The sequence below is a fragment of the Miscanthus floridulus genome, chromosome 19 (genome assembly GCF_019320115.1).
Source record: "Miscanthus floridulus cultivar M001 chromosome 19, ASM1932011v1, whole genome shotgun sequence".
Taxonomy (NCBI): domain Eukaryota; kingdom Viridiplantae; phylum Streptophyta; class Magnoliopsida; order Poales; family Poaceae; genus Miscanthus; species Miscanthus floridulus.
The window spans coordinates 21,378,597-21,403,023 of record NC_089598.1 but is presented as its reverse complement, the minus strand read 5'-3'; the positions used below and the strand labels follow the sequence as shown (position 1 = coordinate 21,403,023).

Below are 24,427 nucleotides of genomic sequence, written 5' to 3'. Positions count from 1 at the left end.
TGATTCATCAGAAGCCCTTTCCCTCACTTGGGCCGAAGCCCAGCAGGCAGCAGCCCATCAGCAATAGCAGGCCCAGCACCCTGTGCCCGCGCCCCTGCCGCTGACCTGTGGGGCCCGCGTGTCAGCGGGTCCACGCACAGTGTCGCCTCCTTCCCTGGAGACGGACACAGAGCGGTTCTCCTCTACTCCCCTCTATTTTGCCTCTGGGCCAAAGCCCACTACCCCTCCCCTCCTTCGAACGTGCCCCGCCGCGCCGCATCAACCGGGCGTAGCCACCGCCGCCCGATCCCCTCGAACGTGCCCCCCGAGGTTCCCCGTGCCCGCCCCTTATAAAGAGTAGGCTCAGAGCTCTGCGCCGCCACTTTTCATCCCTAAAGGGACCGCCAGGAGACCTAGCCCTAGCCCGCGCGCCGTCATAGCCGCTGCCAGGAGGTCGACCCGCCGCCGCCGCCGCTGATCTCCGCCTTCACCGTGTCGCTGGCCACGAGAACCCTTCCACGACCTTCATTGCGAGGTGAGCAATCTCCAACTTACGTATTAGCCTTTCCTGCAAGTACATATTGGTCTGTTGACTATAGGAAGTGATCACCATAATGTAGCACGAAATTAACCTATGTTCTAAGATCACCAGGACATATTTTTCCTATTCAAGCCTGTAATTTTCGGATTTGCAACAAGCAAATCTGGTTAAATGGCTCCCCTATGCTTCTTGTATTTTTTTTCAGTTTTAGTTTCACTATTTTAAGAACTAGAAAATTATAAGGGTGAAAGAACTGACACATCAAATGATGCTGATAGCGTCAGATAATAACTACCTGGAAGAACAGATGTTGCATCAGAAAATATAAATGCTGGGTCAAAGGGGCAATCATAATTCACCTGACAAAACAAAAACTGCCGCAAAAGGGTCCAGGTTACATCAGCAACTTTGTGGATGGTATGGCTCAAGTATAAAATCTGTAGACAGAAGTTCCGTGGCAGCTGAATGAACATACATGCGACAGTTGAAATGTCAAATACATACCATCCCTATAGCCAAAAGCCAACCAAAGGCCCTGTAGCTCTCCAACAAAGTTTTCTACAACTATATAACTGATCTGACAAGATTGACATTAAAATGTCAATTCAAGGTTACAACAGCAGCTTTGCAGATAGTATACATGAGGTAACTGAAACTTCAATGGACAGATATCATGCATTCAGCACTGGAATATCATGCCTGTAAGAATGAAAGCTACATACAGCCAGACTTAGTGTCTAGGTGTTCGTAGGGCACCTCTTCAGTTTTGATCAGTCAGATGCATAAGGTTTCTGTCAATCAAAATACAAGAGCTTCCACAATTAAGTTAGATGTACTACTACCATGCAGCACTAGCTGTACGCAATAGTAATCATAACTCCTTTTTCTCCTGAAATCTGTAACTTCCAGATTTCTAAGGTTTTTGACTAAGGTGCCGTATACAAACAAATGGTCTGATTAAAAGGCTAAACAACGCTTCCTGTAATTTTCTAATTTTTTGTTAAATATTTCAAAACTCCAGAGATGTTATAGACTTATAGGTGAAAGGACGTAAAATGAGCTGACACTATAGAAAAACAGTTAAGAACGTCAGAATAATTGCAACCTGGACTGATTACATGTTGAATCACTAAATATGAGTGCTGGGTCACAGAGGCAAGAATCATGCCACATGATTAAACGAAGGCTGAAGCAAAAAGATCAATGCTATATCAAAATCTGTGCAGATAGTAAGCTTCAACTGCTAATCCCTTGACAGACATCGTGCGAAGAAGAGTTACTTTCCTAGCATTAGTATATTTTATTCTCCAACTTACAGTATTTTGACTAGGTGTTACTTTATAAATTCGTAGGTGTCATGGAACAAGTTCGGAGGTCCCTGCAAGAGTTCGAGGAGAAGGCTACCGAACTTAAGAAGGTCCACAACAATGAGTATTTGAAGATCAAGCTTGACCGTACCAAAGCTGACATCAAGAAGATGAAACAGAGGCTGTTCACTGTCGCCACCGACCCCAGGGAGAGCTTGGCTATGGGGACGGAGTCGACCAGTATCTGGAACGCCACCGTCAGAAGTGATCCACCTGAGCCGACGCCACCATCGCCTTGCATGTTGCTGCCTGCCGGGCCGTCAGGCAGGATGGCAAAGCCAGAGGGTAGGAGCGCCACATAGTCAGGGTCACCACCATTGAGGACAACGTTCATGGCGACCACGTCCACTGGCGCATAGATGACGTACGAGCCTGATGTGTCAGTGCAGCTCTCTTGCAGGATCAGCATGAATATTTGAGCAAACTAACTGCTCACAATGTCTGACCAATTCTGATTCATAGTTATTGTTCTAAGGGATGTCAAATGGCCACTGAAAACTAGTTTATTCTATGCATCACAGCATGATAACGTTACATTTCTACAACGCCAGATGCAGTGCTTAAAATTTCACATCTTCTTTCAGGTGCTTAAAATTTCATTTTTCTTTTAGGCGATGTTATCAGCCTTTGGATCAAGATCCATTGCCCCAGCTGCACCAGCCGCTGTTCATCTTCTTCCTTAGCTCTCTTCCTCCCCTGAAAGCTATCTATGGTTGAAACGACAATAACAGAAAGCCCCTGCAATCATGAATTTTGCCTGTCAGCTCAATACTCCAAGCATAGAAAATCTTGGATAAGTAGGTTCCGCTAATCAAGTAACTAGTAGCTGATAATCTTAATCAATAACCAACAGGCCTCAAATAGGAATACAGAACATGAAAGGAATATGCAAACAAAAGCATGATACAACAATGTGCAGTGTTCAAGTAAACAGATAAGAGCAATCTAGCTTTCACTGAGACCTTTTCTGCTCAAAACCCAAAAAGGAGAAAGCAACAGCTAATAATTGCAGTTGCATATATCGAATACACGTCATATTGCTTTCTAGGTGTATCATGCAGATGCCTAAGAATAGCTATAACATTGAACTTGATAATTCCACCTTTTTAGGTGAAAATGCAGAAAATATTTAGAAACTTGTGAACAAAGAATCATCCAGAAGCAGATGCATCAAATTGAGGTGCTTTTAAGGAATAAGCAGTATAAAGCAATATTCCTCAACTTATGGCTTTTCAGATAAAAATGATTCGTTTGCAGGCAGAGCAGCACACATTTCCATTGTACAGGATTGTTCCAGAAATCTGTGAGAACAATCAGCAGATATAGGCAGCAAACAGCAAGGGTATGGGTTTCACATGACAAGGAAAGCAAATGTGCTAAACAGTGTAGTGTTTACACAAGACTAGGCGATTTTAGTTACCTTTGGCAAATCATATATCCGGCACATCTTCAGGGAGCATTGTTTCCTACAAATGAAGAGGAACATTACCCATAAGTACACATGCCTCACAGACAGCCAGTTTTCAGCTTTGATGAACATTACACTTAGCTTACCTCTTCTCTCTTGGAGCATGTTCGCCGATTGTGACCCTCACCCTTACACAGGGTACATTTCTTCTTAGATTTATCTGAAACTGACTTCAACTTTTTCTTCGGGGCTCCTCTACCAGGCACATGTATGGGATCAAAGACATCTGCAGAATCAACATCCAGGGCTTGCGGCAGCACAGGACCAAACCTCTTGCCTCCATTCTCTCCTCCATTTGGAGGGATCATAGCAGCTTCCTCATGAAGAACGCGTTTTAACCGCCCATATGCTTCAAGTGATTGAGATGCTACAAAGGATGTCGTTTGACTGATATTGTGTAGCTCATGGTACCTCTGTAAGCTATCGGAATAGTCATACATGGCACTCTTCCTTATAGGAGGAAATCCACGCTTGGCCCCCCTCGTCCACCTTTCCAAAACACAGGAGTCTGGAAGCTTGTGTTCTCCTCGACGACCCAATACAAAGAAGATGTGTGAGCATGGGGTTCCAAGGGACTGTAACTTTAGACAAGAACAAGAAATTTCCTTCAGCTTGCGTTCAACAACACATATCTCACATTTCACATAGTATTGTTTGTCTCCTTTATCAACCCTTCCAACAATATACTCAACAATATCATAGCCATCTATAGTCTCAATCCAATAACACTTGTCGGCTGCTTTTACGCTGTACTGCACATCAGCAAAATAAACACTTGGTGTGAACAAATTCGCAGCCTCTTTCTCAATAGTTGAAGCATCTAGTTGTAAGCATGGCTTAGAACTTGCTTGAAAGTCCAGATATGCTTCATTACTGCGCAACTTTGAAAGACAGTGGTCAACGTGCTGTATCAGCTCTAACAGTGTCATTTTCCGATCTAGATTAAACTGAATCCTAGAGTGTAGGCTCTCACTACGCTGGTTGCTCCTCAGTCCTAAGTAGCACTTACCAGCATGATATGCCGCACACCAGATTTCCCTCATCTCATACATTTGGTACAGCCACGAGTCCTTATCTGTAACTTTCTCCTTTGCCAAGAATGCTATCCATTTCCTCTCAATCTTTTCTATGGAGCAACGATCATAAAGAAAACCCCTAACCTTATCCTTCAGATCCTGGGTGTGAAGATTACGCGCAATGCACACCTCAATATGCCATACGCATAGCCTATGCGATGAATTCAGCCACACAATACTGATTGCTTTCTGCATAGCACGATCTCCATCGGTGATCACAGAAACCGGATGCTTCTGAATCATGGCATCACAGAATGACCTAAGCAGCCACACATACGACTCAGTATCCTCGTGAGAAAGAATTCCACAGGAAAAAAGAACCGTGCTTTTATGGTGATTCACCCCAACAAAAGGAACAAGGGTCAGGTTGTATCGATTCGTTTTGTACGTGCCATCAAACACGACGACATCACCAAACGCTCTATAATCCATCTGACATTGAAAGTCACACCAGAGCAGTCCCGTCAGGTGCCCTCTCCCATCAGTCTTGTACTGGAAAAAGAAATCAGGATCTCTATGTTTTGATTCTGTCATGTAACTGATGATTGTTCGAGCATCACCACCGGAAAGTGTCTCCGTCTTGTTGCGATGGCAGAAATTGTAAAGGTCCCTTGATGTAAATCCAACCTTATCATACCCACCATACCGCCTAATCATAATATCCATTATCTGGTGTTTGCGGATCCCAGAAATCTGCAGTTGCACAATCTCTGCTTTCTGATCATCGCTGATTCTTCTATGTGAACGCAGAAAGCAAGCAAGGTCTGGTTCCGTCATCGGATGGTTGTGCTCATCGATGAAATCCTTCACATACCACTGCTCTGTGTTCGGATCCTGTGCAATCACAAGTTGAGCACGGCATCCACAACGAGTGATATTCCGCGGCCTCCGCTTCTTGATCTCCCTCCTCACCTCCTTCTCTGCGCGGAAACCTTCACAGCTGCAAACAAACTTCCGAAGGGTCCTATCATTGTGGCCGTTGTCCCACTCGCAGTATTCCTTTCTCACACTAAATCCTTTCTCATAAGCGTAGTTGTTATAAAACTCAAATCCGTCGTCCTCACTGCCAAACATCTTCGTAACAATTTCACTGTACTCCAGCAAAGAATCATCATCCGACATTTCCTCCTGAAAAATGAAGCCTTCAGCCCCACGCAAGGTCACACACACACATGTTCACTCACTTGCAACCAAGTGAGATCAGTCTTTTGTTTAAGCTTACACTTGATCAAGGGACTGATTCAACAGTACTGCCTATCTACTAAAAAATTAGCCAAGTAGGCCTTGCCTACTACACAAATGGCTGGAATCACATGGATTATCTTAGCATATATCATTACATTAACAAGCTCCCACATGCTTCACTTATTTTTAATCTGTCACCCTGTTTGTGCATAAAGTTTGAAAAGGCTTATGTGAATCATGTGGACCAAGTAATCTGTACAGCAGATCAACCAGGGACAGTGATGACTGATGAGGCCTCATGGACTGATACTGAAAAGATCCTCAAGAGGATGGTCAAGTTCAGGAATGATTGCGATATGTGGGGTTATAAAAAGTAGCATTTCACACCACAGCACTGACATGGTTTGGCCATCACTAGTAAAATCCCTTAACTGACAATCTCTACAGCATGATGAAAGTGTCTTAGAACACTTATGTGACAAACTTCATAAATATCTCAAATTGGTTTATGCTATCATCACATGTTGTCAGTCATCACAGCTTGTAAATCACTGAACAGAGTAAAATTTTGATTGTTGAATGAAAGTAGATCATACCTATGACACTTTCAAGGATATACATAGGGCCGAGGACAGAGCTATACTGAGGGACCTTTCAAACATAGCTTGTAACGAGCCCAGGACAGTAATTGTAGCGTTATTTAGAGGTGTCTGTGCGGATGACTAGTGAAGCTTTACATGAACAAAAGACCGAAGTTAACTACCAGATGACTAGGTTGAGAAGTCCGATCGCATTTTTCCACACAAAAGTAATTGCATCACAATACTATTTGGTTGATTTTATCGGGAAGCATAGGATAATCCCCTACTGCAAAGGCTTCAACTCATTAGTAATTTTGGTCGCTTGGTGGTTATGGAAGCACAGTAATGGATGCTTCTGTGAGGTGAGCTCTCCTAATTTCAATGTCATTATGCAAGATACAAGGGATGAGACCATCTTGTGGAGTATGGAAGCTAATGCAGCAGTGGCATTTGCATGTATATGTTGGTGGTCGTTTTCCTTTTTGTTTACTTGGCATGGTCCATGTATTAAACCCTTCCCCAATGGGCTTGTATAAGTCTTATACTCTTCTTAGACTCCCTTTCTTCTTATTATTAATATAAAAAAGCAAAGATTTCAAAAAAAACAAAGGTCATGTTTTGATTTTTGACTAAACAACAATCCAAAGCTGGTGAGACCATGGATATGCTGTGGGGGAACAGTACTTATGCTGAAGTGTATGGATGATATTATTGGTGGCTCATAAGCCAATAATTGATTTTCTGTGGTTCAGAGACACTCAAACCACTACAGTCTTTGTCAACTGAAAGTTGCTGCTTAAGATTGGTTGGTACCATTTGAGGCAGGTCCTTTTCAGTTGCTTAATGTTTTAACCAAAATGTGCCATTATTACCAACATGCATTTCCCATGCCATATATCCCAGGTGAATAATTGATTTCCATGTTCTACGTTTAAATCTAAGAAATGTTTGATTATGTATTGAAATTGTTGATATGGTTGCAATATTAATATATGCAAATACCACTCATCTCCTAAATATAAAAGCTAACTACTAGTCCTACTTCGATCACATGTCAAAGAAGACAGTGGAGCATTCCTTGCCGCATGAGCTTGACATGTCAGAATTATCCAGAAGAAGGAAGATCCTACTTTGATCCTATTTCTCTCAAACGATACAGATATTTTGATAGTCTGATAATTATTTCAGAACAGTTTACCACAAGGTCACTCAAACAAAATGATATATGTGAAATTGCATATAGACCTAATTAAAAGAAGCAGCCACCGCAAAGAGGCATATGAAAACTATGCAGATTAACAACAAAACAATTTTGAAATCAGAATGAACACAAACCAAATTGATTCGAGGTTTCATCATGTGATCGGATTACAGGGGAGTTGGTACCTCGAGGATGGCCTCGGACTGGAGGGCGGCAAGGGCGCGCGGGAATCCGGCGGACTCGACGAAGGCGGCGACGGAGGCGACCACTGCGGCCCTCGCGCTGGGGGCGGGGGCAGCGGCGCGGCTAGGCCGCCGTCAAATCTATGTAATGAGCACGAATCAGCAGGCAGACATTGAGCAGAGTGCAGTACTGCAGTGATATATATGTACTTTAATTCTGCATTACTCAACTCTATAAATCCAACTGCTTTATTTTTTGGTAATGGTACTACACACATTCGTACTTCAGTTTTGATGATATTATTATTTTTTCAGTTAGTAGGTTAGATTTCAACAGGGTCATCAGGAGTTGCTCACTGGTGCTTATTGCAAATGGGCAACACTTGTTCTTTAATTGCCTTTATCTTACCTTAACATGGCTACAACCTACAAGCATTCTCATGTCAGTAAGGTGTACATCACACTAAAATTAACTAGAGCACTTTGGTTTAGGGGATTAACTAGAGCACCCCCGCCGCCGCCTCTCCCCCTCCTTGAAACCCTAAAAAAACACAGATTATACCTGGAAGGCCTACATAACTATGAGCAGTGCAAAACTATCGTATTGCTTACCTAAAAAAATCCCTACCATACCACGGAATCTCTCCTAGTTCCCTACAAGGCACCTTTTCTTTTGTTTAGATGTATGCTGATAGTGAAGGCTCCTATACCTGTCCTGCTTTTTGACCACAATCGTCACATTCAAGATTTCTTTGGTGAGGGGTTACTTTCATGATCACATAGACTAAATGCAACGCGTTCCAACGAGGATCATTTTTACACTATTACTCCTTTATTAGATCTTTGAAAGGCACCATATGTTCCAAATAAGCTTCTGTTGTTGATAGTCCAGCTTCAATTACAGCATCCAAATAAAACTTTAATCTTATCTGCTCAAATAGTTAGTTGTTAAGTTTTGATTAGCTGGTGTGGATATTTTTGTGAACCGTCAGTGATTTAGCATCATAAGTCACTTCGTGTAGGTCATAGTTTTATCAGGACGCATATTAGGATATGCATTGGAGAGGACAACTGCATCTGTCACAAAGATGAAGGTTCTTTAACTTCAATGCTTCTTCTTTGTCTTGTGATTATGTTGTATTACAGATATGCAATTTAAAACTTGGTAACAGATGTAGTTACAAGTGTTAAATTGGGCAACTGATACATAGTGTTGAACCATCAGTTGCTTTAGACTTCAGCATTCCTTTTCTTTTTAAAAAAATGGAAGGTTTGATAGACTTTACTATCATTCGCTTTTCCTATAACTTCATTTCGAGGCCATCCTCTGCTCATCAACTTCTCTCTTGCAAGTGATCTAAAGCGGACTTGAACCTGGGTGTGGGGGTTTACTTTACACCCATACCTCTAACCAGCTCAGGTTCTTATAAAAGTTGTTGCAGTAGGTTCACTGATTTCATGATTATGTTGATATCATGGGTTATCCATACCAAATTTAGGTGTTTTATTGCTTGATCTTGAATTATTGATTAGTTGATGTGCTTCTTATAATAAACAAGTACATTGATCTTGTTAGTTGAATGTGTCATGATTTATTCATTTTTTCCCTGGAGAGTCATCTGACATTCAAGGCTAATAATTCCTTTAGCTACAGAGATCACAAGGAGGTTGAGAATGGTTGAACCACTATTTTATTGCTAACAATTCTCATCATAAATAGCAGTTGATAGACTAGCTATCAAAAAGATGAACATATATTACATATCTTGATATGATTCCAGATAGCGCTTCTCAATTTCTTCTCAACAAAAAATAACTTTGCTGTGGCATGCATAATTTGATGTGTTATGCGGCAATTGAAGCTTCAATTATTGCCTGTGTACTTACTCCTGCCACAGTCTGGGGTAGGAGCTTCTCAATTTATTCTCAACCAAAATTAATTAATTAGTACAGAAGAGTTGTTAATCACAAAAGAAAAGATAGATAAGTGGTCGGGTGGCCACTTCATCCATGATTATAATGCTTTATTTTCTAGATTATCTTATTTTCTCTGTAGGGTGTGCATTTTAAGGACTCTTAGCAATTATTTCACCATGGACAGTATACCTTCAGACATTATTAGCTCCATAACTGGTTCCAGAAATGATTTGTGTGACATCTGTCCCTAATTAGAATGATATCTCCATATGAAAGAGTAGTGAATGGAATCAGAATGAACACAAACCAAATTGATTCGAGGTTTCATCATGTGATCGGATTACAGGGGAGTTGGTACCTCGAGGCTGGCCTCAGACTGGAGGGCGGCGAGGGCGCGCGGGAATCCGGTGGACTCGACGAAGGCGGCGACGGAGGCGACCACCGCGGCCCTCGCGCTGGGGGCGGGGGCAGCGGCGCGGCTGGGCCGCCGTCGCGACGAGGCTCCGGCGGCGGCTAGAGGGAGGGAGAGAGCAGGGCAGCGGTCGCTAGGGTAAGAGCAGGGCAGTGCGGGGGATGGCAGGCCGGCGCGGCGCCGTGCGAGGGCGGCGGCGGCGGTGGCGGCTTTGGTGAACGCGTGCGAGGGTTGGGGCGTCGGGCGATGCCGAGTGCGAGGGCGAGTCGGCTTCGGGCGCGGATCGGGGAGGGGCGCGGCGAGTAGTGATAGGCACGTGAAATGACCAACGTACCCTTTAGGATGATAATTAAAATTTTCAGGAGGCAATGGGAGGCAACGCGAGGCAATTTCAAGTACTGTAAAAGGGCTCTTTTTTCTTATATAATATTTTGGTTCTGTCATTTTGTCTGGGAGATACTGATTGGGCTAAACGAATTAACATTTTGCCCTTGTTGTTTTTGTTGACAGAGCAGCAGGCGATTGAGAATGTAGAGGGCTATAGAGGCACAACTCAAGAATAGTGTCCGTTATAGCTCAGATGTTCAAAGTGACTTTCTGCTGTTTTGATATATAGTTGCTGCATGTAATACCGGGGCTTTTGGGTTCTTTAGTCATGTCATCATGTGGATGGTTTGCCGACATGTGTTTGAGAAAATGGTAATACTAATCTCAAGCAAGCTATAGATAAATGCAATCATATTGATAGAAAAAAAAATCAAGGTTTTGTTGTATTTCCAGTTTAACTGTCCAGTAATTTCAGTTTTTCCACTTGTCAACCAATACGCTGATGTCTTCCTTTGAACTGTTACAACAGTTGCAGCACCCATATATGCTGCCTTATACCTGACGGTATCCCTGATTTCACTTGTTCCATTGCAAATTCAGCAGCTTTGGGGTCGCAGTACCCAAATGTGATGCACTCTAGAGTTTATCATAACAATGCTAACGCCAAGCTACAGTGAGAAAGAAAAGGAAATCACGAATGAGCATAGCGTTTCTTTTTTTTTAAAAAAAAACAGCATAGCGTTTCAGGGTCACAGCACTTTGTTCTGAAATTCAGCAATTCAACAAGTATGTTCTGAAATGAGTTGGAGGTCTCCTAGTTTCAGGTTTTCAGCATCCTGGCAACTGAACCAAGCCTGAACAAGGTAAAGTGGGTTTCTTCAGAACGCTGGATATGCGGCTTCTGATTTGATTCGGATGATCAGCAGCCTACTTGGTGCTTGCAGCAGAAAGGCTCGAAGAAACTGGATTCAGAAAGGTCAATGCAACTGTTCCACACGATGGACAACTCTGACAAAAAAAAAGTACTATGGAGCATATAAAGTGTAGTGGTACAGATAGAAATTTGAGATAGAGGTAACTCGTACTGTGAAAGAACCAGCGATGGAGCCGAGTAAAGATGGCAACGGGCCCCGATACTCGATACCCGACGAGTATTTGATCCATTAGGAGACGGAGATGGGATCATATCTTTACCCGCGGGGCATCTAAATGGGCAAGAATCCATCCCCGACAGGTATAGCGGGTACGGGAACGTTCCCTATTTACCCGTCCCCGTTACCCGTTGGGGAACCCGACTATTTGAGCTATCATGCAAGTATTAGGCCCAAAGAAGCTCAACATAGGTATTTTTGCCCAAATCTGAACAATCATATATATAGTTTGTGTGTTTTAGGAACCCTAGTTCAATTTTTCCTCACCATCTCCGCTAGCAGCACAAGCACAAGCACGCCTGCCTCACGAGCGGTCGTGCCCCTCGCTTCCTTAGTTCAGTCTCTCTACCACCTTTGCTCGTCCTCCTCGCAACCTCGCTCCTTCTCCTCGGCATCTCCGAGACTCCGACACTTATACCCGAACGAAGAAGAAACGTCTCTGATTGTAAAGCTGCGACCCCAAGTGTCCTTGTTTATCGGGTATGCAATACCCGTTGGGTATCTGTTACCCGACCGATGCCCGGCGGGTATGGGGATGGACAAGAATCTATACCCGAGACAGTTAACGGGGACGGGGATGGGATGAATTCTCCGTAGCGGGGAAGAGAACGTTCCGACGATACCCGACGGGTACATCCCCGTTGCCATCCTTAGAGCCGAGGCCTGGCCACCTGGGCGGCTGCCCGGGCTGTTTGTTGGCTTGCTGCTGACCTGCCCCAAATACAAAACAAGATCTAGCAGTAATACTACTAGGTACTCCCTCCATATAAAAAATACAATTCTCACTTCTGAACGAGTGAAACTATTAAAATTTTGATTAAATTTATATAAAAACTACTAATATTTATGATACAGGACAAGTATCATTAGATTAGTTATAGAATATATTTTATAATAAATTTATTTGAAGATATAAATCTATCTCTGATAATAAAAAGACAAAGGCCACATTAGATTTTCGTCCAACCTAATCATTAACGTTGTTTCCGTTTCCCTCTCCAGTAATTAGCTTCGGTTATTTCTTGTTCTGTTTAGTTTCCTATTTTTTTCCCCACTTCGTGTTGCTGCAAACGCAAGTCTAGGCCGAGTCCAGATACAACTCATAGGAAGCAGATGTACATATAAAGTGAAAATACAGAGGAGGCCCTCCTCGGCTACGCTCCAGGAAGCAACCAGCAGCGGCGGCGCGGAGCAGAGCGGCTCGAGGCAACGGCGGCGGATCGCTTGCAGATCGGGCAGGCGCGGCGAGGAGCAGAGCTGCCCGTGCCCGTGGCGGCGGCTGGGCTGTCCCGGTCGCGCGAGGAGCAAGAACGCGGCGTCCGCGTCCGCCGGAAGGAAGAACGCGCTGCCGAGACAAGCTCCACTGTCTTACCGTGCCAGCGTCTACGTCCGCATCCGTATCATGCCTATCTTCCCCGCAGCGCTGTGTGCCTGCGGCAGCCGCCGAGCTCTAGCACCTCGCCTATGCTGCCCGCGCGCCTGTGGAGAGAAAGAACGCAGCGCCGAGGACGAGCTCCAGGGCTTCGCTCCATGTCAGCGTCCGCGTGCACCTCGCCTGCTCTGGCGGCCAACGCCGACGGTCATGGTGCACTCGTGCCGTCCGCCGGTCATAGCCGAGGCCGAGAGCTGGGTGCTGGTAGCGCCGGCGGAGCTCGCCGCACTGAGCGTCGCCGGTAAACGGGTAAAGATCCTTTGCAGCTACATTATATTAAGAGCATAGCATATTAGCCTCCCATGTCTCCCCTCCTATCATGAAATCACCAATACAAATCAGATAAATTAAATCAGGCAATAAATCAGATCGAACACAAAAAAACGGAGTTGCATCAGGATACGAATCAAACTAAAAATTAAACACAAGAGGAGATCTGGATTTAAGGAGTGTGCTAGGCAAGCAGCAACATCACGGGCTCATCAAAGACATCCCGCATCGGAAGACATCAACAGGGATCTGCCCCCTTCTCACCTGCCCGGTGCTCGGATTCAACGGCGTCGATGCCGTGCTCCACGCGCCAGTCCTTGCGCGATCAATCTCGCACGCATGTACTGAAGCTCTGGGGTTGAGGAGAGGTGAGACCATGAGAGGGGTGATGATGATACGAGTACTAGAAAGCAATAGCAACCGGTTGCCGAAAGGTCCCCGCAGTCCCGGAGTGATGAGCTGTGGCAGCGGTGCAGATGGGTGGCGCGTGCGGAGCTCTAGCTCTCCAGAGTAGAGACGGGCGGCGCCGTGGCGCGTGCCACATGGTTGCAGGCGGCAGGTCCACACAACGTTTCAAGGCTCGGACCTCGGAAGCAAGAAGCAGATACGCCGAGATGCTACAAGAAAAACAAAAATTCACTCTGCCATTCCGTCTCCGGCTCTCCGTGTACCAAAATTTAAAAGTAAAAAACACGCATATTCAAGTAAATCATGCTAATTAAAATCTGATAGCACCGTTGTTGTTTTTTTCTTAAACAAAAGATAAATAAAACCATGCTTCATATATTTAGTGCCATAAATTTGAACTTCCATTTCCTCCTATAGATTTTCATCCATCTCACTCTTCCAATCCTGGCCAGATCATGGCCAATTTCATGAATTAGAGATGTCCTATATCATTATCCTATCCGTGACCCAAAATCAAAATCCATGTTTATTATATACCAGGTGATTGCCCGTGCGTTACAACGGGAGCAACAACGAATTTCACGAGATGGGTGTGTTGTCCGAAGATTATCGCCAAGCCAGAATCAATATTTCAAGACAACTCTGTGTCACTCAGAATATGCAATCCATATGGCCGAACTAAAGTCCCTTATTAAGATCATTTCCAAAGCTAAGCTATATTATGATTTTGTCAATCTTAACTCTCTTATCACCAACTTAAATGACTTTTGTATCAAAGTGTGCCACTTCCACGCAACAAATGACACTCCAACTGATCATCATAAATATCCCTTCATAACATCTATTTTTTCTTATATTGTGAAAGTTGTTAGTTAGCAATCAATGGATATTCTAAGGAATAGAAGAGTGTGTCCAGTTTTGAAAATATAAGCTATCTCAGTTGCATAAACTCAATACCTTCTTGGTCGTTACTGACAGAATAGTTCATAGCTAAAAGACCTATCAAAATCAAAAGGCACATGAACTATGTCCACTAAAGTTCACTCGGAGAACAACCACAATATAGTGACTGCTCTAGAAAAAAAAGGACAGAAAATTGATGAGCCCTAAGGAAATCAGATCCACCCAAACATGTAGATCACGGGCCTAGTTATTGACTTACTGTGATACTTAAAAATACAACCTGAATCATTTAATTTGCTCATGCCCTTAACAGAGCAAGCCTAGAATGACGTTTCCCGCCGAGCTTCAAGCTCATATTGATGCATCATGCCATGGTGAGTTGCCTTAATGGCACCGTAAAACTTGTTATGCGGGTGCACTCTCTCCTTGATCCCAGAGACAAGCTTACTTGATCAAGCTCACTTGAGTCAGGTTTCTTCAGAAAGTCAAGAAAGTTCAGTAAATTCCTTTACAAGAAAAGAAAGAGGAAAACGTCATTGATAAGTTAAATATTTTGAATGCAAGCATCAGTATCTGCTGTCAGATAGTTTGTGCTTGTTCCTCCATGCCTCTTGTGGTCTTGTTCCTCCGTTTCATCGTCTTCTCCCTCCCTCCTCCGGTACAACTCACTTTCAAGTTGCTGCCACAGCTCCACATCAGTCATCATGTCCTCATCATGGTGATTGACAATGTCATTATCACTATCTACCAAGCCAATATCATCGACCGCCACAGCAATGGAACTCTGAACCTCTTCTGAATTCTGATACGTACAGCTTCTGATGTAACTGTCTCCGAGGTTTCCACGGTGGTTTCAGTCAACAGCGAATTGGCTAGCTCACCCCACTACTAGCAACGCCTTCTTTTCTTTGTAGGGACGGCTTTATATTGAACCGCCCCTACGAATGGTTGCCAAATGAGCCGCCCCAAGCCGTTCCTACAAATCAGATTTGTAGAGGCGGCTCAATATTGAAGTTCATCTACAAATAGACACCGAGTATTAAAAATTAAGCACTAAAATTCAAATTTTGTAAACGACCTTGGTTGGAGAAACAACTAAAATGAAAGTTGTAGATCTCGAAAAGTTATAAAACTTTATAGTTGACAACTTTTTGATTTGAAATCATCTTATCAAGGAAAACTACGTTTGAATTTCCAAAAATTTGAATTTTGAATTTTTTAAACGACCTTGGATGGACAAACAGTAAAAATAAAAGTTGTAGATCTTGAAAAGTTATGAAACTTTGTAGTTGATAACTTTCTCATTTAAAATCATCTTATCATAAAAAACTACGTTCGAATTTCTTAAATTTGAAATTCAAATTTTATAAGTGACATCGGATGGAGAAACAACCAAAATGAAAGTTGTAGATCTCGAAAAGTTATAAAACTTTGTTGTTGATAACTTTTTGATTTGAATTAGTTTAGGGCCTCAAATAATCAATTTATACTCAGTTTTGTATAATATGTGGGGAACGAAAATGAAATGTAGACACAAGTGATCGTGGGGTGTGGTGGTAGAGGAGTTTACGCGCGAGCGTCACGGGTTCGAAACCTGGCCGACGCAAAGTGTGCAAAAATCATGAAAAAAATGCTACAACGGTAGAGTGAGGGTGTGTGTGGCTGCCGGTGGGGACCTTCTCGGATTAAAAAAAAATTGCTATTTTTTGCCCCTTTTTCGTTTTTTCTGAAAATTGATTTGTAGGAGCAGCTCAATATCCAGCTGCCCCTACAAATCAGCGATTTGTAGCCACCCTTTGATAGGGGCGGCTGGCAAAACTGCCCCTACAGAGGGTTACCAGCCGCCCCTAAAAAAGGTTTTCTACGTAGTGCCCCCTAGGTGTCGGCTAAGCTGACTGCCCCATCATTCAGCCCACAGGGGCTGAGCAACCCGCAAAAGTTGGCTAAGCCGACTCGTCCTGAAAACCGAGTAGGAGATTTCCTAAAAACGGTTTTTGATATATTTTTGACGTGGGAAACTTGGAGAATGCGTCTTGGAGATGTTTCCTACTGGGATACGACCAACACTCTATATATACGAGAGGATCACGACCGATTGAGTTCTCATTTATCCCATCGTCAAAAATACAATATATCAACTCCTTTTGCCCTAATTCTCCTCTGTCAACCCCTCCTGCTGTTCGGCATGTCTCTCAACGAGATTTGACGGCATCCTAGGCGGCCTTGCTGGTCCTAGGAGATCCTCCACGTGCTCCTCCCTGACGGGTCTTCCCGGGAGTAGTTCGGGAGCGTTTTCAGCCAAGAACGGGCTCTACATCGGCCTTATAGGTTTCTAGATCGGTTTGATTGATTACGCTACATTTTTGCTGCGTTGCAGGTTGATCTACAACCCCTTTGGGCGTCCAAGGCCCTATTGGTGTGTTGGCTTGGAGTTATCTTCAACGTCAACATACTTTTTGGTGACTCCGTTAGGGAAAGTGAAACGAATCAAAAACCAATCTACTAGCAACATGGGAGCTAATGATGGTGCTGCCACCGACAAGGGTGACAAGACTAATATGGATGAGCTAATATGATCTTTCCTACATCCATGGATAAGCTTCTAGATGAGTTACGCCAGAAGCTTCAAGCCAAGCTCGATGCCGATACTAGGGCTTTCTTGGAGAGCTATACTAAGAATCGGCACGACAAGGTTACTTAGTTTCATGAACCTGCCTATGGCGACGCAACGGCCTCTGCATCTTCAGGCGTCGAGGAGAAGGGAAGCGGAAAAGCTAAATATGATGATGAGGTATATACTGATGCTTATCCAACTCATACAAATTATGCTAAAATGCTAGTTGATACAAAGAATACACTTACAAATACTATTCAGCATTCATTTAGTTTACTTAGTAGTCCTATGGATAAGCTAGAGGGCAAGACAACCGATTATGATCAATCGGGTGCCATGTAACAACCTCAATTTGGTATGCCTTTAAATTTATATGAAAATCAAACTTCTCATGCATCTGCTAGCCAGTTTCAATCAGCCCCTTCAACGTCTGAAACTGATAAGGTCGGTCAACCTGGTGCTAGCACATCTACACGTATAGATGTTGGTGCACAAAGTTCAGGTTGAGCTCTTCGAACCGATTATAGAGCATCAACAAATAGAGCTTCGGCGGGGCATAATGTTTTACCAAATCCACCAAAGTCACCTAATCAAATTCCTATGTTTAATGTCGCCCCTGATGCTACGACAGTCGATTTTAATGAAGCTTTGAATCATCTTAAGGAAGATTTGACTAAATCTATTGAGAGTAGTTTAGGTGTGCAAATTAAATCTTGTTAGAATGCATATCATAAGCCATACCCTTCTACTTTTGGTTTCATGAAAGCACCTGATGGATGAAGGGTACCGAATTTTCAAAAATTTAGTGGTGATGATAGTAAATCAACTATGGAGCATATTAGCATGTTTCTTGCATAATTGGGTGAAGCTAGTGCTTATGATTTCATAAAAGTTCGTAATTTTCCATTATCTCTTACTAGCACAGCTTTTTCATGGTTTACTTCATTACCATCTTGTTCTATTGGTTCATGGGCTGAATTAGAAGAAAATTTTTGGCCCCATGATTTCTTCAAACGATTTAGAGAAATCAAGAACTGATGTTTTCATTTAATGATTACTAAAAGAGACTTGACTGATTTATGCTTTGCTGGTTTGTGTTCTAGCATTAAAGAAAGGCTTGAGCATTATGAGTTTCACAATGTTAATCAACTTATGCAAAAGGCTATTTCAATTGAATCGCACCTTAAAGAGTCTCGTGATGCTTATAAATTCCATCGTCAGAATGTACATTTTATTGGTGATTTTTCTGATGATTCTAATGATGATGATAAAGAATTTTTAGCTGCTAAAATTAAATGGCTTGCAGAGAATAAATTGGTTACTTGCCCTTTCCTCAAGCCGATTCATAAGAATTGGAACGAGGAAATGAAATTTACTTTTGATTTTTCTAAATGTGACCGAATCTTTGATGAATTGTTGAAATTTGGTTATATTAGAATTAATTATATAATGCCTTCAGCGGATGAGTTAAAGAGACGGGCTTATTGCAAATATCATAACTCTTTTTCTCATGCCACTAATGATTGTAATGTTTTCAATCGGCAGGTCCAATCGGCCCTTAATGAGGGACGATTGAGTCTTAGTGAGATGCAAGTTGATAAGTCCCCTTTTCCAATGCTTATGGTTGAAGCAGGGGCACCCGCTGTTTTGATTTGTCCAAAGCAAGCCGATAAAGCTCGAGACAAGAATGTGATTATCGGCGAACCACGTGTAGCATCGAATGTTGAAAAGAATTCAGGGTGCAAGGTGGTGCTTGAGAAGGATGATGAAGGCAAGAACAAGCTGAGGATCACTACTGGATCAACGCAATATTTGAGAAGGTAATGGTGGTACGAAATAGCGGCGGCATAGCAGAGGCCGGCTAGGCCAACTCCAACATGTAGCAGAGCTAGTCGGCTCAGCCGACTCCACTCCCACCTTAGCCGACTCCCCTAGTTCCAGCAACCCAAGTTTCTCTGGTGTTTGTGTTTTGCGTACGTTTGTTCCACAGCGGCCAGAGATTGGTACCTGGAAAACTAATGAGAAGAAAAGACAGGGAGAGCTTGTGAAGAAGCAATGCACCTTTGACAGGCTCATGACTAAGTATAAGCAACAAAAGGCCAATTCCTAGAATCGGCTGTTAAAAAAAAGAGAGTCTACTCCGCCTAAGCCAGAAGATGACAAGTCCAAGCAATTGGCGGTGGTGCAACCAGCAGCTCCACCTCAGAAAGTTGCTCCTCGTGTATCTCATTAGGGTCCCTCGATTCTGCCTTTGGTTATGCCACAATAGGGCCCCTATGGAGTTTGGGTGCCGTATCCTCCGGTGGCACCTATGCATAGTCAACAAAGGTGGGGAGAGCCTGCTGGTCAAGTTCCAAGAACCTCCATGTTTAGCCGATTGAACAATGGTCAATCGAGCTCCGGCAATGCAAATCAAGATCGTGTGATTACTTCTAGGACTCTGACTCCACAAGAATCAGGAAAGGCACCACTACAGCAAGTTTATGTGCCTAAGAAGGTTGAAGTTCCCATCGTTCCCTCACCAAGAGCTAGGCCTCAATCGGTCATCACAATCGGCTCCATAGAAGCTCCTATTTCTAATCATAATGGGCCAATTGTAATTGAAGAAATTCCAGCACCCAAGCAAGATGAAGCTCCTAAAGAAGTTGCTAGAGTTGAAGAGAAGAAACGCGCCAAAGGAGATTCTAAGTGTCAGCAACCCATATGGTGTCCTCGTGGGTTGAATAAAACTCAATGACGTAAGTTGTAGCATGCCCGACATAAGCAATAGAAGAGGGAGAGGCTTGCAAAGTTGGAGGGTGAAATCTTCAACCCTGTTCATGCTGAAATCCCTTTGAAAGATCAAAATGCCATTGCCACTGCTGGCTAGTCGGCTCAGCTAACTCCAGAGTCGGCTAAGCTGACTCCTGTTGATGGCCAGAGTCGGCTTAGCTGACTGCTACCCCTTTCTACCACTCTGGGGCACCCAGAGTCGGCTAAGCCGACTGTTGCTGTCCCTGATGCTCTAAAAGTTCTAGAGTCAACTAAGTCGATGGGTGCCCCTAGGGTGTCCTCTAATGATTTCGCTACTACCATTGCTGCCCTGGTTGGCATGGAGGTCCCTAAGGTTCCCGATGAGGAGACGGTTGATTATGAGGCTACCCCAAAGAGAGTGAAGGTCAATGTGGTTGTTTTGTCTACCGATTACTACATCATGGCAGATGACTCTACAGCGATGGAGTTTAACTTCACAATGGAGAGCACTGTATTTGAAAAACTAGATGACTCTATCAACCATCTCAAGCATGTGAAGGGCCATATCAATGGCACGCCGATCCATGGCATGTTGGTGGACAGTGGGGCGATAGTAAACTTGATGCCATATCCGCTTTACATGAAGCTCGGTGGCACTGATGAGGAGCTAATCAAGACCAACATGACCATTAGTGGTGTTGGAGGAGGTGCTCCCATTCCGTCCAAAGGAGTTGCTAACATGGAGCTCACCATTGGAAGCAAGACTTTGGCTACGGCATTCTTCATTGCCGATGTGCAAGGTAGCTATAATTTGATACTTGGGCATGATTGGATCCATACCAATCACTGTGTGCCATCTAACTTGCACCAATTTCTCATCCAATGGGTGGGAGATGTTGTTGAGGTTGTGCATTCAGATTCATCGGCTGATGTTGCTATAGCCGATGCTCCTACACTCGGGGGCATGATGCTATTGCTTGCTTATCTAGTAGAGACATTTCTAGCTTTGAGTTTATTAGTGTTACCAGGCAAGGTTTTGTTCCTATATCTTTGAAGCCAATTGATAATCGGCTTAATATCATCATGTAATCATTGTTGTAATGGATGCCAACTTTGAATGGTTAAAACATCATGTTTAACAGTATCGGGCTAATAAGATCGATTCCTATGAGGCTATTGATGATTTTGATAAGCTCGATAAGTTAGGCCAAGGTTTTACGTCGACCGACCCTTTAGAACAAATTGATATTGGGGATGGATCTATGCCTCGATCGATGTTTATTAATCAAAACTTGGAAGTCGATTACAAAGATGAGTTAATCACGCTTCTCAAGGAATATGTTGATTGTTTTGCATGGAATTACATAGAGATGCCTGGATTGAGCCGAGAGCTTATTGAGCATTGGCTCCCCATTAAGAAAGGGTTCAAGCCTTTCAAGAAAAAACCCCACCGATTTAATTCTACATTATGATAGGATTAAAGAAGAGATTAATCAGCTGTTACAAGTGGGGTTTATTCAGCCATGCAGGTATGCAGAGTGGATCTCTAATGTTGTACCTATTGAGAAGAAAGATTCTAGAAAGATCAGAGTCTGCATTGATTTTAGAGATCTAAATAGAGCTACTCTGAAAGATGAATATCATATGCCTATAGCCAATATGCTTATCAATGATGCTTTAGGACACCGGGTTATTAGCTTTCTTGATGGTAATGCCAGTTATAATCAGATTTTCATGGATGAAGAAGACATATCTAAGACGACTTTCATATGTCCTAGGTTTGTTGGTCTCTTTGAGTGGGTTGTGATGATATTTGGGCTGAAGAATGCAGGTGATACTTATTAAAGAGCTATGAATTTGATTTTCCATGATCTAATTGGGGTGATTATGGAGGTTTACATTGATGATATTGTGATTAAATCAGCTGCCCAAAAATCCCATTTGGCCAATTGTAACACCCTAAAAATTTTATGTTTTTGAAATAGGGTTAAAAAGATTTAATTTTGAATTTTTATGCTCATGAAAACAAGGTAAATAATAATTTTTCATTAAATTAAAATTTATCATAAGGCTTAGCAACATTTTTATGCATTCATGTTGATGCATAATTATTTTTGTGATGAGTGGTTTTGTCCAAAATTCAAAATAATTTCAAATGCTTTTGAAATGGTTTGAAAATGGATTTGAAAATAAAAAAAGGAATTTTATTTTCTTCTTCTCCCTTTCTTGGCTTTTGGCTCGAGCAGCCCACTTCTCCTCCGTGGCCCACCTGCTCTCTCCTCTCACTGGCCCAGCGCGTGGCCCGCTTCCCCGCTCAGCCTTTCCCCTCCGCCACAGGCCGTTCCCGCCCCTCTCTCCAGCAGGCCGACCCAGCATAGCCGTGCCGTTCTCCGCTCGTCATGCCTTGTCTTGCTACCACCCCAGCCCTAGCTATCAGTCGCCTTCTTCTTCCCTACGACATCACCGAGCCAGACTCCGCCGCCGCATCAGTGTCCGCGTCCGTCCTGACTCTGCCTTGCCGTGTGCCCCACATCTCCTCGGCCTTAAATACCGACTCCCCGCAATGTGCCACCTCCATCCTGAGCCTCAGAGCAAGATCCTATCTCACCGAGTCACCGTGAAGAGCCACAACCCTAGCGTCATCGTCCGTCGGTGCCCCGCCTCCGTCCGCTTCGTGCCTTGGTAAGATGACTAGTTGAGTTCGCCTTGTTCTCCTCTATCTCCCGATGTCCTCATCTCGTGAATCCATAGCCTATAGGAGCTCCGACGAGCTTTCCCATCTCTAGCCATGGCGCCACCGCCGCCAAGCTCGCTGCCGGCAGCTTTCCCCCTCCCGATCTGTTCTGAACCGTCCATCAGCAATCCAACGGCTCAGATCTCGCCGTACCGGTTCGGCCAGTTATTTTTACAAAAGAGCCCCTACCCTTTTCTAGAATAGAACCCGCAGTCCATAGCATATTTTCGGAATGTCTTTTTCTTTGGAAAGCGTAGTTTCTTTGGTTAGATCCAAAATACGTTTTCATCTATTTACAGTTTTGTCACTATTTTCTTTAGGCTATAATTTCTCCGTTTTGATCCGTTCAAGTTGCGTTAGATTCGTAATTGCATAATCTACATGTTTATTTTACTGTTAAATATATTTTTCAACTTTTAAAATCTAGGTTAGATTTAATCTATTATTTTATTAAAGAAAATCTTGTTTAATTCATAACTTTTTCGTTATAGCTCCGATTAGAGTGCTTTTCGCGTCTGTGTTCGTAGCAATGTGTAGAACATCTTTAAAACCTTTTTACTTATTGTTTATGGTGTTTGGTGTACTATTCTAATTTAGTTCTATTGTTTGCTTCGTGTATGATTGCATGGATGCTTATGTGGTGCTTTATGATCTTGTCCAATCGGTGAGCTTTACGTGTTGATCAAGAATGAGTTCTTTTGAAGTTTTGGACTTGAAGAAGGATTAGAGTTTAAGGCAAGTATATCATGGGATCTTCCTTATTGTCCTATTCACATTTAATCATTTAATTCATACTGCATGTGTCTACCTTGACTACCACTAAGGATTTCCTAGTACTTTGTTACCTTGTACCTTGATTCCTATAGGTTTATGCATTGGGAAGTATGATGCTAGTGCTCAAACCAAAGCCATGATCTTGTAACTTGACTAATGGTATATGCAATAAACATAAAAAGATGTTTTTTAGAAACATGGAACAAGGGGGCTAGAGCATTGGGCTATTTTTATGGTGCTCTAGATTCCTCTCCCGAAGAACTTATCTGTAAACGAGCATCTGGGACTTACAATACAACTATGAGGGCTACATGGCTTTGGCTTTAGCTCAGTATGAGAACCTTTTCTAGCTTGTTAGAGGATACCTTTATGGCATAAGAATGGCTTACCGAATTGGGTATACGACAACCTCTACTCTTATGTGTATAGGCTGCGTGTAATTGTGACATTCGATAGGGGGGGTTCCTATATCTGTTTGCCAAGTGAATCTATTGGCCCTAACTTGTTAGACAAACCTTTGAAAGGCTTCATAGTGAACCTAGCCGACCTTCCTTGGAAGTGGGTCAAAAGGTTGGCCGCCTCGGGCGAAAGGGTAAATCATGACTCACAGTGAAAGTGTACAACCTCTATAGAGTGTAAAACGAGTATATCAGTCGTGCTCACTAATGATGATTGTTTATGCTATTCATTATTCATGTTTACATGATCATGTGTTTACATGGGCTGGTGATAAACTTGTTGCTACTCCTATGCTAAAATTGTGACAATTAAAAGCTAATCGCAGTTAAACCAGTGTTAGCCTTTTGAGCCTCATGAACCCCATGATATATTTGTTGAGTATAACATGTACTTATGCTTGCTTTACTTTTTAAATATTTGGAAAAATCCCGGATGGGTACCAGATTGCTAGAGTTTGGAGGAATTAGGCTTGTGATCAATCAGTTAGTTGTCCCTATGGAACTGGAGTCTTCACCTGAAGATCAGAGTTGTCTTTCTGCTGTTTGCTATCAAGGTTATATTCTTTATACTAAGTACGTCATATATTGAGCATTGTCTATTGATATTACCCTTATTTGTAGCTATATGTGAGATTTGACTTCCTAGGCTCACATATGGTGTGTATCTGGTTTTGTTCTTAAAACCGAGTGCTACACTGATTTACGTCTTGCTTT

General features: G+C 43.1%; 1 protein-coding gene across 1 annotated transcript; it reads right to left on the bottom strand.

The window, feature by feature from the left end:
• Positions 1-3,119: 3,119 nt before the first annotated feature.
• LOC136525704 (protein FAR1-RELATED SEQUENCE 5-like) lies at positions 3,120-5,553 on the bottom strand. Its single transcript, XM_066518596.1, has 3 exons — positions 3,527-5,553; positions 3,308-3,353; positions 3,120-3,188 (listed from the first exon to the last, which is right to left on the bottom strand). The coding sequence occupies exons 1-3, from the start codon at positions 5,551-5,553 to the stop codon at positions 3,120-3,122; spliced, it is 2,142 nt and encodes a 713-aa protein (XP_066374693.1).
• Positions 5,554-24,427: the final 18,874 nt, after the last annotated feature.

Coding starts and splice junctions, on each gene's coding strand:
- LOC136525704 (XM_066518596.1), bottom strand. CDS start 5,553: ATGTCGGATGATGATTCTTTGCTGGAGTACAGTGAAATTGTTACGAAG. Junction 3,354..3,526: donor GCCCCGAAGAAAAAGTTGAA/GTCAGTTTCAGA, acceptor CTTCATTTGTAG/GAAACAATGCTCCCTGAAGA. Junction 3,189..3,307: donor GGATATATGATTTGCCAAAG/GTAACTAAAATC, acceptor TTGTTCTCACAG/ATTTCTGGAACAATCCTGTA.